The 12,274-nt window shown below is 38.7% G+C and overlaps 1 protein-coding gene across 1 annotated transcript; it reads right to left on the bottom strand.

Moving 5' to 3' along the window:
* Nucleotides 1-813: 813 nt before the first annotated feature.
* On the bottom strand, nt 814-11,996 carry LOC137279224 (chromosome partition protein Smc-like). The gene is made up of 13 exons (XM_067811729.1): nt 11,855-11,996; nt 11,361-11,423; nt 10,582-10,644; nt 10,332-10,394; nt 9,700-9,762; nt 8,807-8,869; nt 8,556-8,618; nt 8,079-8,141; nt 6,366-6,428; nt 5,753-5,815; nt 5,544-5,606; nt 2,270-2,476; nt 814-1,149 (listed from the first exon to the last, which is right to left on the bottom strand). The coding sequence occupies exons 1-13, from the start codon at nt 11,982-11,984 to the stop codon at nt 878-880; spliced, it is 1,239 nt and encodes a 412-aa protein (XP_067667830.1). The 5' UTR covers nt 11,985-11,996; the 3' UTR covers nt 814-877.
* Between the last annotated feature and the right edge of the window lie 278 nt (nt 11,997-12,274).

Genomic DNA, 12,274 nt, shown 5'->3' with positions numbered 1-12,274 from the left:
GCAGCACATCCCACGAAGATTCCTCTGGAGCACCAAGGTTCGCTGCAGCCAGATTAAACCTAGAATCTCTTCCGAATGTCTAAATGAGTTGACAGACAATATTTTTTTTATTAATACAGTGATAAAAGATGACCTTTGAAATTGTCATTTCAATGCAATCGTGTGTGTGTGTGTGTGTGTGTGTGTGTGTGTGTGTGTGTGTGTGTGTGTGTGTGTGTGTGTGTGTGTGTGTGTGTGTGTGTGACGTATCCTAAATTTTCAAGCGTGTTCGCTCGTCATGCCGAGGACCTGGGTTCGAATCGATGCACTGGCACTATGTGAGAGGCCCATTCCCGGTGTCCCTAGCCGTAATATAGCTGAAATTACAATGAGAGCGACGTACAACTAAACACAATCACCCCGTCTGTAGAATTATATGACCGAAACCAATCGCTAATCCATTACAAAAGTTGTGAGCAAATTTTTAAGTTTCTCTATGGCGATCAGTGTTAGAGAGCAAGTTTTTGTATGCTTTAGCGTTGTCTTCCATTCAAAAGAAAATATATTTTTGAAATAATCCTATTATTATATCTTACATATTACAGAATGATTGAGTGATTGGAATTCGCATCTTGTGCTTTGTCATAACGCCCAGATAACGCATCCCCCTTTCAGTTTTCATGACACCAATACACTAGAAAGCATAACAAAAGAGAATTTCAAACATTTTGACACAGGTGGTTTAATGGCAAAAATCACAAAATTACAGACTTTCCTTCCTTGACGCCAAATCTATCTGACATCTCGACATAGAAGTGTAAATTAGAAGCTAGTGGAGACAATGCTCTTTGCCGGAAAGCAAAGAGAAAGTGAGCTTCAGTACGTAATAATAACCATGTCAGCACTCGGGGACATAACATTTTTCCCAGCGGATAGTCAATTCTGTGGTGTAGCACCACAAATACCCATCGCCTGCTGGATCACGACAGTAGTTAGCAGATCCAGATGCATTTTGGGGAATACCTGGAACGCTGAAGTAATGGTCGTCTTTGTAGCTGTGGGTATGTGGTGCCTGACTATCCCATCGTTGGCAGGTCTGGCCCGATAAGGTTTCATACTCAGTCCCAGCGTAGAACACTTTTCCTCCAGATAACAGTGAACATCTAGATACTGGAAAATACACAGTAGGTAAGTAGGTAGGTAGGTGGATGATTGTGGGTAGGTATGTAGGTAGGCATGCAAACAGGTAGGTAGGTACGTAGGTAGATAGGCAGGTAGGTGGGTGGGTAGGTTGGTGTGTAGGTAAGTAGGCAACAGGAAGGTAGGTTGGTAGGTGGTTGGCTTGGTAGGTTGGTGGTGGGCTCGGGTTGGCAGGTAGGTGCCTTAAGTATAGTTATTCAGAACTAATTTCTATTTCATTTCTACAGATTGAGATGAAATTGCAGCAGAGAAAGCACGGGTTATCCTAACACAGTCAGGATGGTAAGGCTCAGCTCAGGGCCCTTTGCCTCTCTAGACGTAGCCCAGTAACCGTATAGGACTTCTCACAGGAAACGCTGCCAAGGTGAACCAAAAACTTTCCCAAGAATATGTAGATTCCCCAACACTGTAGCCTTCTGCATTAGCCAAAGTATCAGAAAGGCTGTGATCCCTGTAAAGAACCCGGGCACTCAACTGATCTGCGCCTAGAGATAAGCAGGTACCAAACCAGGGGAACCGCGTCAAATGGGGAGCCTGAAGACAATATACTTGGAAAGCAAGTGAGATATTTCAAAGATAGTTCCGCATACTTGGTATGCTTTTCCTGAATTTTGCCAATGACACTGCTGTGAGACAGAAAATATACAGTAACATAAACAAATTCTTTGGTTTTATCAAACAGTATAAGATCCGGTTTGGTGACGAGATTAAAATTAAGGGAATCGACAGGTTGGAGAAGTGCCTCGTCTTAAGTTTAATTTTCTCCAAAACTGGCCTATTCCTTAGTAAATTATGACTGTCTATGGCACCATGTAGAATTTCTTTTCTTGCCCTGGATAAAAACGCGACACACAGGATACATATCGCACCTGATCCACTTGTTAACTTATTTGTTACGTATTCCCTACTTTTCTTAAAAAATAACACCATGTGTGTGTGTGTGTTGGAAGAAAATGATAAAAACTAAATATTAAACATCAAATTCGGGTAACTACTATCCTGTCTATATCACAGACACATGTTCTGGGTATCGCAGGTCTTGCTTGTTTTCATGCATTTCCAAATGTTTTCATACAGATGAAATCCTTACTGTTTGCACATTTTATGTCGACCGGCGTCCAGAGCTCGCTTTCTTGGCAGGCGCTCTCTCTCTTTCCGTCCGGATTGACGTGCAGCAGCCCTTTCTTGCATCTGTACACAGCGCTGGCATATACTCTGGATGAATTGTAAAAGACGTCTGCGCCGTGAACAGGAGGGGGTGAGCCACAATCTTTATTCACCGAAGACTTCAAAACGGCTGCGACATAGAAACACAAGACACGTAAAAAAGACAGATTTATGGACGTCAGCTTGTTTAGTATGAGGAACATGACTTAAGACTTTGGTACACACGTCACACAGGTAACTATAGTGCTAAACATAGTTAATGTTATTGTGCATTAAATTATAAGTGTTTAATCAACAGGTCGCCTGCAAACCAGAATGTTCTAGCTCCTAAAAACCTTTTTTGAGAAAGTCGACCTTGAAGATCAGAACAACACTATTTTCAAAACTAATCAATCAATTTCTTTGAAATTGTGCATGTAAATATGTTATCTGAAGACTTGAACAATAACCAAGTGTATGTTACAGCAATTGAAATAAATAAGCAGTTAACGAAAAACGACTGAAAACAGAACACTCGATCAAAGGAATTTGTAATTTTTTCCAGGAACTGTTCTTCAGAATTGCAGCTGAATCATTTTATTACGAATATTGTGTGATTACTAATCCCGAACCAGGATGCATCGCATCTCAGTGATTTTAAGTTGTTTTAGTTCCATAGCTTACGAATTGCATTAGACAAATCATAAAAAGGACAATGTTCCATCTGCATGTCTATAACAATAATAAAGCCCTGGACCTAAAGTTTTCATTCAAATCTCACACGGACTTTGACAATTTGAAGCAGCTGAAGTTTCCACTCAACTGCATTTCTAAAACATGAAAGCACACACAACTTGTATTATGTAATCTATCAATCAAACTCAATTCATCTACCACGAGTGAGTTTAATGCCGATTCAGTCCATTCTGGGAAATGCACTCCAAAAAGTCTCGAACCTAACTCAGAAAGCTCTTTCGAACAATCGCTGCCTCCATTTCATGTGATCAAACTGGATTTGCTTAGTGGTCAATTTACCTCTTAGAACAGTCAGGAACTCTCCATTATTTGTGAAAAATGGAGATAGAATATGCAATAAACATAACCTGAGCTTTCTATCTCAATTTTCACCAAAACTGGACATAGAAGACTTTTGTGTTCAGGCGACGGTAGTGAAGTACCTACAACCCGATATTTTAGAGGAAAAGAGACGGACGAACGATACTACTTCTACTACGTAACACATGTTTTATTTGATATTGAACTTGTCAGGTTGAGTGAGTCCCATCCGGAATTTGAACTCCCTCTCACTCAGGCATCTTATCGCCAGTACACAAATTTAGCTGACTAACCCGCTCACCCACCACAACTGCCACAAAATTAGAAGTCGTATAACTTTCTAAATGGCATTGTTCATTCACAGCTGTCAGTCGTGGGAGCCGTGCCAATTTACACTTAACAGCGAGGTACACAAACCATATGGTTTTACTCTATGAAAACCCCTATTCCAATAATCCATTCTCAAAAGTGTTCTAGGCACGAAACTTTTGAGCGATACTAAACAGGAAAAGATATCATATTTTGTAACTAAGGACAAGCTGCTCCACAGCTGACAATTTGCATTACAAAGCTGCGTCCCAAATCGTGACACGATCTATCAATGTCCATGGAACATAAACCAACATGCATGCAATGCATTCAACAGTCTTTTCACAATAAATGTGATAAAATCTCTTCATATCCTATGATGTATAATTCATTCATTGCCTGCTGAATTCTTTTTTTTTTGTCCTTTGGAGATTTAAACATGACATTTTTTATTTCATATTTGAGTTTTAGATTTTTCATGAGAGAACGTAACTAGCACCATAAACATAAATTATGAAAAAAGCTTCACACATCGTGAGTTCCACCACAAACACTTGTGATAGGGAAGTTATTTCCCAGATCAAAGCACGAGAAAAAACGTGCTGCCTGAATAGACCTATGAGAAGCAGCGCTGAGACTTTTGTATCACGTTAACATCCCTTTGTGGGTGGGTTGAATCATGCTGAAGACACTCACATAAACACATCCAAACGTAACCATAAAATATGACTTACGTAGAGTTTGTAAATTTAAGTAATCTGTTAATGAATTTTCCTGATATTAATTTCAGACGTATTTCGCCATTTTCCAGTTATTTCACCAAGTACGGTGACTTGTCTAGGGTGGATCTGTGAGACCGGTGTATATTGTCACGAACAGCGTCCCATGACATCATTTCATTATGACATATTATCACGTGTTGATCCAGTGTCTCGCCCGTTCGAAGACCGTAGATAATTGTTGACCCATTATAACCAAAGAGCAAGTGTAGAAGTCAACTACGATGTAGAGTTTAAATAATAATATATGTGCGACCTGTGTGTTTAATGTATGTAGATAGTAAAACTGATCTGTTTCCTGTTTTCAGTTTGAAAATACGCAATTTTGTATCTTTTTAACAAAGATTTGTAACAACTCACAAAGTACAAAAATACATGCAACAACACATGGAAGAGAATCAATACATTCACCAGATATCGTAAAATAGCTTTCAATGACAAACTTCGTACACATTTCAACAATGGTGTAATAGAGGCCAAAATGATATTCCTGGGTATTTCCTGGGACGCATTTATATCGGCTATACAGATCATTAAGGGACGTTTTCTGATGCATAAACTCTGACAGGATTTCATTAAGGAACATGTAAAACATGAGGCGATCAGATACATTACCCATTGCCTCCTCCAGGTAAGAAAGACGATCCTTTCGGCCTTCTAGGGCCTTTACCAGATTAATGCCTCACTATGCGATATACCACCTATATGACAGCTGCTTGTAAATTATCGAGTCTGCACCAGACAATTCCGTCATCAGCACAATGTGTAACGATGTATCTAATCGGGATACTATGAAATATGTCAACAAAGAGAATAGGGCCACCCGATCTCGGTAATCGCTTGTTACGACAAGAATGGCTTTCTGAAAAAGAAATCTAACCAAGAACATATTTAGAATTTACAATTCAAATTTAAAACTATTTATGAACAGTGGTGAACAGTGAGCTTGGACAACTATTTTGAAGGGCTTTTGTTAGAACACTGACTTGAAGTTACCTCACTACTTGTTTTCTCACAACAGATAGTACAAGAAAGAAAGTGTGATGAACGATTAAATTGAGAAAGACTAGTTACCGACTGTATTCTCCAGATTACCCAAACGCTTGTTAATCGCCTCTGCGTATGGTGACTTCTTTTCTGAAAGCAAATTGCAATGGCGTTGAACATGTATCCTAACTGTGACCGGACTCACCCGCTTAATCTCTATCGGTTCACTAGTGGCAACTATTTAGAGGTTTACGAAAAATATTAGTATCAATAAGAATCGAAAAGAAAACCATTACTAATAGCTGTCTCCAGGCGGCCAAGACGCACTTCTTTCCTTTCCTTGTCACGTGACATTTTCGCTGGAAGAAAAGGAACAAACACGTACATGTTTGCAATGTGGATATATAAGTAATTAAATATGTCATTCACCCACAATTTTAATTGGTACCGGCAGGACACAACGGTGTCACATCGTTAGTGTTACGGTTAAAAATTTGCGGTCTGTAGATCAGGCATTGACAGAGGCAGAAACTCCAGCGAATGTGTGTCCTAGCATAATTATTATTCAAAACACTAAATGTTGTGACCCAATAATAATTATTACTTAATTAATAACACGTTATACATAAAATACACACTGGTAACAGTTAGTATTACGTCAAGGCATAACGTTGTGTCACATCGTTATAGCATCCACCTGTTTAATCCCTTCAGGGTCAAAAGAGGCAACTAACCAGATAACAACAGAACATACGCAGGAAGAATAACAGGTTAGAAAAAATATAAGTAAAACTATTAATTAAAAGCCAACAGTGACAACTACACATATAGCAACAGAACAAAATGAAGGCGATTTAGATGTTTAGGAAATATACAAATATTAATGATAATCACAGAGAAAACAATTACTTATTGCTCTCTCCAGATTGCCAAGATGTACTTCCCTTCTTTCGTTGCCACGTGACACATTCCCTGGAACAAAAGAATAATTGTGCATACATGATGCGACGTGTTGTCAATCTAAGACAGGAAATTAACCATCAAAAAATTTTAAGCCTACAGGCGTTTTCGCAACGTTAGGTGAAGGTTGTACGTTTGTAGCGTCATGCAACAACGTTCACACGACTTTAGCTATGTCATAAGGTAATAACAGCGTTACAAATTTACCTTGACCGATCGTCATATTTTCGGCTCTTTACAACGTCATAACAACGTGTTCTATAACTTAGTGTCACAGAGTTTTCTGTAAAACTTTCAACTTTGAGGTTCTTTCTTCACTTATCAACTACAGCTTCAAAAACACAAACAACCAAAACAACATAAACGCTGAAGTGAACTTCTGCTTTGTTTCTCATGTACTATTCACTGCTGGGAAAACTAGTCAGCTATTAACGTTAAATGAAACGTTACAACAAATTAAATACGTTAGTTTCATGTAGCATTATTACCTTGAGGCGACGTAGAAAGTACTATCACACGCCAGACCACAATATCGTGATAGTGTAAATTGGAGTCCACAGAATAACATTGTGACAACGAAACAAAAAGCTTTGACAACGTTATTGCAACGAGAAATTGTTAGCTGGGATACCACTTTCCTTTATTATAAGATGTCACTTCTCAACATGAATACTACTGCACAGTTCTGACGCAAATAACGCCTGTTTTGGGTGCATCATGATATATCTAAGATCAAGTCAGGGATTCATTAATGTTCCAGCAATATCACGGCGTGGGGAATAGAATTGAGTTTCACCAATTTACCTACGTGGAGAATCGAGCCGACCTGACGAGAGAACATTTTAACCACTAAGCTACCCCCAACGCCCCTTAAATAGAGTGTCTGGCAATACCAGATGTTTGCGCTGGTATGGGCTACAACATCGTGAAAGGAGTTTGGAAATGTCCAAAACATATCTTCACGTGGATTAGTCCAGATGAGAGATAAACTCTTCGATTGCGTAATGTCAGATATTCTTTAAAAATGGAAGCTCTATGAAACATGTCTGGCGTATCAGCATGGAGTTGACACTTTTCCAAAAAAGGAGGGTATCTTCATTTCTTTTATTTACGATTAAAACAATTTGGGAGATTTATCGGAGTTAATCAATTTTGATATTATTGAATGTTTTGAGAGTGCATCACCATTTTCACTTCCTTACAATCAAAGTTATTTGGAATGTAGTTGCTTTTGAAAGATTGGTGTGTGGCATGTAATTTGCATGCATACGATTTCCATTTGAAAACAAACGACTAGAAACAAACACTAACAAATGTGTGATGCAAGATGAGAGGCAGAATTAATGATCTAAGTGATTTCTGGACCTTACTGAAAAAACGACCAAATAAAAAAAGGACCTCATGCACGTGTATGGGGCTTCTGCGTTGTGCACGTTCATATCATGCGTTGTGTTTAGGGATGGCAGTAGAGGGAAATGGTGGTGCGTTCATTAAATGTCTGTCCTTGAAACGTGTGCTAACGTTTACACTTCCTATCCAAAATTGACATTTCACTATCCCCTACTTTTTTGAAGAGTATGTAACGATTCATATGACTAAATGATCTTAGCTTAGGTATAGTTTATGCGAATGGGACTTATCTTATTTGAAAAAAATACTTACCAAGTATCACCACAAGGTCGTCCACGCGTTTGTCAGTAGCCTCTACGAAAGGGGACATCTTTTCTGAAAGTGGAATATTTTGCTAATAAGTCGAGAATAGAATATGCGATCCGTGATTTAGGTGGGGATAGGGGGTGGACTTGGGGGCGACTGGTTAGGTGTATATACGCAAACATTGAACGGGGAACATATGTAAACCGTGAAAGGGGAAAATATGCAAACATTGAAGCATACAGCCTGTCAAGAGCTGAAAAATTATTGTCACAACATACATACGAGATCCATCTGTGAACGTCAATTGGGAGAGTTCATCTGACACGATAACTATTTCTATCACGAAACCGATCAGAAATATGCGCCGTATAAGAAATATGACATTATAATGATATAAATGTATAGTGTCATAGTGTAACAGGAAACGGCTCCGAGGCATTTAGCAATAGGAATGTATGGTGTTTGGAGAAATAAAAGTGTCACCGATTTTCTTTTCCAGATTTTTTACACGCTTGTCAGTGGCCTCCACGTATGGTGACTTGCTCTCTGAAAACAGAATTTGCACTGCATTAAAACAAACTAGAATCCTTACTTGGGCTGTCCTGGGAAGTTTGGATCATATCTAATCATTAGTATACAAAACAAAGGCAACTAAGTAGCTCTGGACAACTTTAGAGAAAAGTAAATAATGTCAAAATATAATAGTAATTGTGAACTCTTTTCATAAACATCACCTATTGCTGTCTCCAATTGGACAAGCCGTAGTTCTCTTTTATCACTGGCATGCAACAAATCCTCTGCAACAAAAGGATAGCAATACATTCGTCGTATGACATACTGTCGTAAATATTCGCCCCTTCATTTATCAAAACACTTTCCATAATTCTGAAAAAAGAGACAATGATACAAGTTCAGCTATATTGTTTATTTATGCACCACTGTGAAAGTGTGGTACAATGAGAAACAAACTGCGAAAGACTCACCTGAAAAACAGAACACATAGCACAATACATAGGGGGCAATGGAGTAGGGTGTCACTGCAGAGTCAAATGTGAATAATCTACCACGAAACGTTTTAAAACCTTTTTCTTATTTTACTTAGGACTTGAATAGTATAACCGAAACAACGGTACCAGTTGGATCTAGTGGATGATACATCTGACTGAAGAGCATCATGTTGTTGGTTCGATCACGATAAAACAAAACACAACGTTAAAAGAACACACTTACTCTTACTCTACCTGGATTTCGGCACAAACGTAATAATAGCTCAAGTATCTGTCACAAGGAGTCGGTATTCTTTGAACATGGTATGACTGTTACTTCCTTTGACAAATAAAGTCAGGATAACTCCGATTGTAAATTGACACACTCAGCTGAAATACGATATTAGTATATCGATTTTGAAAACGAAACACCACAGACATTGTACGATAGGATGTAGACAGAAAACGTTTTTAATACAACATATTTTGATATTCAGATAATTCGATTGCTTGGGTAAGAACAGATAGAGTAACAGTAAACGCTTTCTTTCAAGGTCTTGGACCACCGACCCTAATTGCAGCTGCAAGACTACACTATTCCAGAAACAATGGGGGCGATAAAGTCTGAAAGGACCAGTTACCGATTTTCTCCTCGAGGGCGTTCACGCGCTGGTCAGTAGCCTTTAGGTTTGGGCCGTTCTGTTCTGAAAATATATTTGCGATATGAGGAAACAAGACAAGACGATTGTGATTCTCTTGAAATCTGGATTGAATTTTCCCAACAATAACACATGTACCTCTACAAAAGATGAAACTGAATAGATCATACGTTGCTAACATAACGTGATAAGGTCTGATTCACCACGAACAGATATGAACTTTGTCAGTAATAGATGCAAATTAGTTCACATGCACCAAGATTCGAATCCATCAACACTCGGAGGTATACGCATGCAATTAATGGCGAACACAAGTAAACACTTAAAGGGAAATATGCAAACATTGAAGCATACCGTGTGTAAAGAGTTGAAAAATTATTGTTACAACATACATACAGCGAGATCCATTTCTGAACGTCAGTTAGTCGTTTCCATCCGACGTGCTAACCTTTTCTACTGCTAAACTGTTCTGAATGTATGTGCAGTAATAAGAAATGTGACATCATGATAACATCCTGATGTGCGAAACTTGTATAGTGCCATAGTGTAACATAAAACTACTCTAAGGCGTTTAACAATATGAATGTATGGTGTTTGGAGAAATAAAGCATCACCGATTTTCTTTTCCAGATTTTTTACACGCTTGTCAGTGGCCTCCACGTATGGTGACTTGCTCTCTGAAAACAGAATTTGCACTGCATTAAAACAAACTAGAATCCTTACCTTGGCTGTCCTGGGAAGTTTGGATCATATCTAATCATTAGTATACAAAGCAAAGGCAACTAAGTAGCTCTGGACAACTTTAGAGAAAAATACATAATGTCAATATAATAGTAATTGTGAAGTGTTTTTTCAAAACATCACCTATTGCTGTCTCCAGGAGGTCAAGCCGTAGTTCTCTTTTATCGTTGTCATGCAACAAATCCTCTGCAGCAAAAGGATATAAATACATTCGTCGTATGACACACTGTCGTAAATATTCGCCCCTTCATTTTACAGAACACTTTCCATAATTTTAAAAAAGAGATAGTTATACAAGTTCAACTATATTGTGTATTTATGGATCACTGTGAAAGTTTGTTACAAAGAGAAACAAACTGTGAAACACTCACTTGAACAAACGCTTGCGGAACACATAACACTGGAAGCTCAAATGTAAGAAAATGCCTACGATGAAAAGTTTCAAACCAGTTTGTATTATACTTAGGATTGGGTGGAACTCAAACAGCCCTAACAGTTGGATCCAGTGGATGATACATGTGATTGAAGAGATGGTGTTGCTGGTTCGATCACGATAAAACAAAACACAACCTTAAAAGAAGACTCTTACTTTACCTGGACAAAGTTAAACACAATGATCGGTTGCAGGGGATCGGTAAGTTGACACACTCAACTGATATACAATCTGAGTATATCGATTTTGAAAACGAAATACCACAAACATTGTACGATAGGATGTAGAAAGAAAACGTTATTAATATGACATCTTTTGATACTCAAATAATTCGATTGCTTGGGTAAGAACAGCTGGAGTAACAGCAAACGCTTTCTTTCAAGGTCTTGCACCACCGACCCTATTAGCAGCTACAATAGTAAAACATTATGAAAGCAATAGGGCGATAAATACTGAAAGGACCAGTTACCGATTTTCTCCTCGAGGGCGTTCACGCGCTGGCCAGTAGCCTTTGGGTTTGGGCCGTTCAGTTCTGAAAATATCATTTGCGATATGATAAAACAAGACAGGACGATTACGATTCCTTTGAAATTTGGATTGAATTTTCCCAACAATAACACATGCACGTCACCAAAAGATGAAACTGAATGGATCACAGGTGGCTAACATAACGTGATGAGGCCTAGTTCACCACGAACAGATGAACAGAGAGAGAGCGGGTGAAGTGTGTAAACAGAGGTTTGTTCACGATATATAAGCATATGCCATACCTGGATGTGTAATAGTGTTAAGGTCTCTGTGAATGTCACAACCCGTTAGAAACGAATCTTCAGGTTGTTGAATGCTGACAGATCTTATGTTTGAAAAAAACACAACCTTCGACACGAACAAACATCTAGACTCTTGAATACATTATGCCTTTGAAAGATATTTGATCATATTAGTTTTGACATTATCACTTACTAGGTGGTGCAGGAAAACCGTTGCCAGTTAGAAAACTTGGCGCTACCATTGATTTCAGCACAAATGAGTGTCCAGAATTCCAAGCCACAAGAACAAAGAAGCACATTACACGCACGATGTGCACAGCCATACTGCTGAAGTGATTCTGAACTACTAGCACTCCACTGGCGCATATAAAGGTTGTGCGAAATTCCTTTTCAAAGGAGTGTGGTAAAGCAGTGGCCACTCATCGGAAAGTGTATGAAGCATGAACTATTTCAGGGAAAGTTCTCATTAGTTGAAACTGGCCTTGGGGGAGAGTCGAACTCTTTCTTCTGTTCAAAGTTTCTTTGCGTGATGGCTGTTTACTTCACGTGTTTCATGTTTATACCAGCAGTTTCTTTGTTGTTGTACTTTTTACAGCTATTGAGAACAACATCA

This window comes from Haliotis asinina, chromosome 1 (genome assembly GCF_037392515.1).
Source record: "Haliotis asinina isolate JCU_RB_2024 chromosome 1, JCU_Hal_asi_v2, whole genome shotgun sequence".
Classification (NCBI taxonomy): Eukaryota; Metazoa; Mollusca; class Gastropoda; order Lepetellida; family Haliotidae; genus Haliotis; species Haliotis asinina.
The sequence above is the reverse complement of the archived record's forward strand: the minus strand, read 5'-3'. Positions and strand labels throughout refer to the sequence as shown.